Genomic DNA, 944 nt, shown 5'->3' on the forward strand with positions numbered 1-944 from the left:
GTCGTGTTTGTCTGGATGTGGATCCGACGAAGCGTCCGAATGCAGCCGAGGCGCTGTACAAGCTTCACGTTATTTGCAAAAAGATGCCCTGAGCTCAGATGTGATCGTCTGCAGTCTTAATTTATTTACGCAATACAGCAAGCGTAGGACATGCTCGACGCGGCGTTCAGCATTATTCCGCGCTTCGTGGGTATCGCGGCCTTGCTTGAACTAAGTTCACGTAGTTTATAGCGATTTGGTCGTGAGACTCCCTGGCGGTTCATCAACGTTGGGAAGATCTCCAATGTTACAGCTGACACGACCTCGATATCAGGACGGGATATGGGTTTGTAATACCTCTCTAATTTGTGAACACGACAAGGATTACAGTATCACTCAATGTGGTGTGCTTTATAAAAGGGTTGCGAAGAAAATGGGCCTAAGTTTGCTCGATTATGATGATGATGTTCAGCCCCATAATCCAATGTGAACATGTGAATGGCGACCACCCGACCGACGATTCACTCCCAATTCGACTGTCTCCTTTGCCCACAAATTCGTCTCAAACACGTTACAAAGTTATGCTTAATCGCGTATTAGTCGTGGTATTGGCTTCCCAAACCGTTCACGTCTCACAAGCTGCGAAGACATACAAGATTTCTGCTTCCTACCTCGGTGACCAATGTGATGGTACCCCCTACGCGGTATACGCGTTCTCTTCGACCGAATGCACTGTCACGGAATGTTCCCCTGGCTCGAGTAACATCAATGCGGATATGCAGACCATCGACTGCTCCACCGACTACATCCAGGTCATTCGCGACAAGTTTGGCAGTTCGCCATACATTATCGAACAGATGAATACGGACAAAACGTGCAAAACTCTCTCGATGGCGTTCGGATATCCCGCATCGGGCACCTGTGTGGGCGCGTATGATAAAAGTTACTACGTGATCGCTAGTCTG

At 48.4% G+C, this 944-nt stretch overlaps 1 protein-coding gene across 1 annotated transcript; it reads left to right on the plus strand.

Annotated features, from left to right (window-relative positions):
* Nucleotides 1-666: 666 nt before the first annotated feature.
* PPTG_22588 (hypothetical protein) lies at nt 667-840 on the plus strand (the record flags this gene model as incomplete). The annotated part of the gene is made up of 1 exon (XM_008905189.1): nt 667-840. One exon carries the CDS (start codon nt 667-669, stop codon nt 838-840), a length of 174 nt encoding a protein of 57 aa, XP_008903437.1.
* Between the last annotated feature and the right edge of the window lie 104 nt (nt 841-944).

This window comes from Phytophthora parasitica (assembly GCF_000247585.1).
Source record: "Phytophthora parasitica INRA-310 unplaced genomic scaffold supercont2.19, whole genome shotgun sequence".
Classification (NCBI taxonomy): Eukaryota; Oomycota; class Peronosporomycetes; order Peronosporales; family Peronosporaceae; genus Phytophthora; species Phytophthora nicotianae.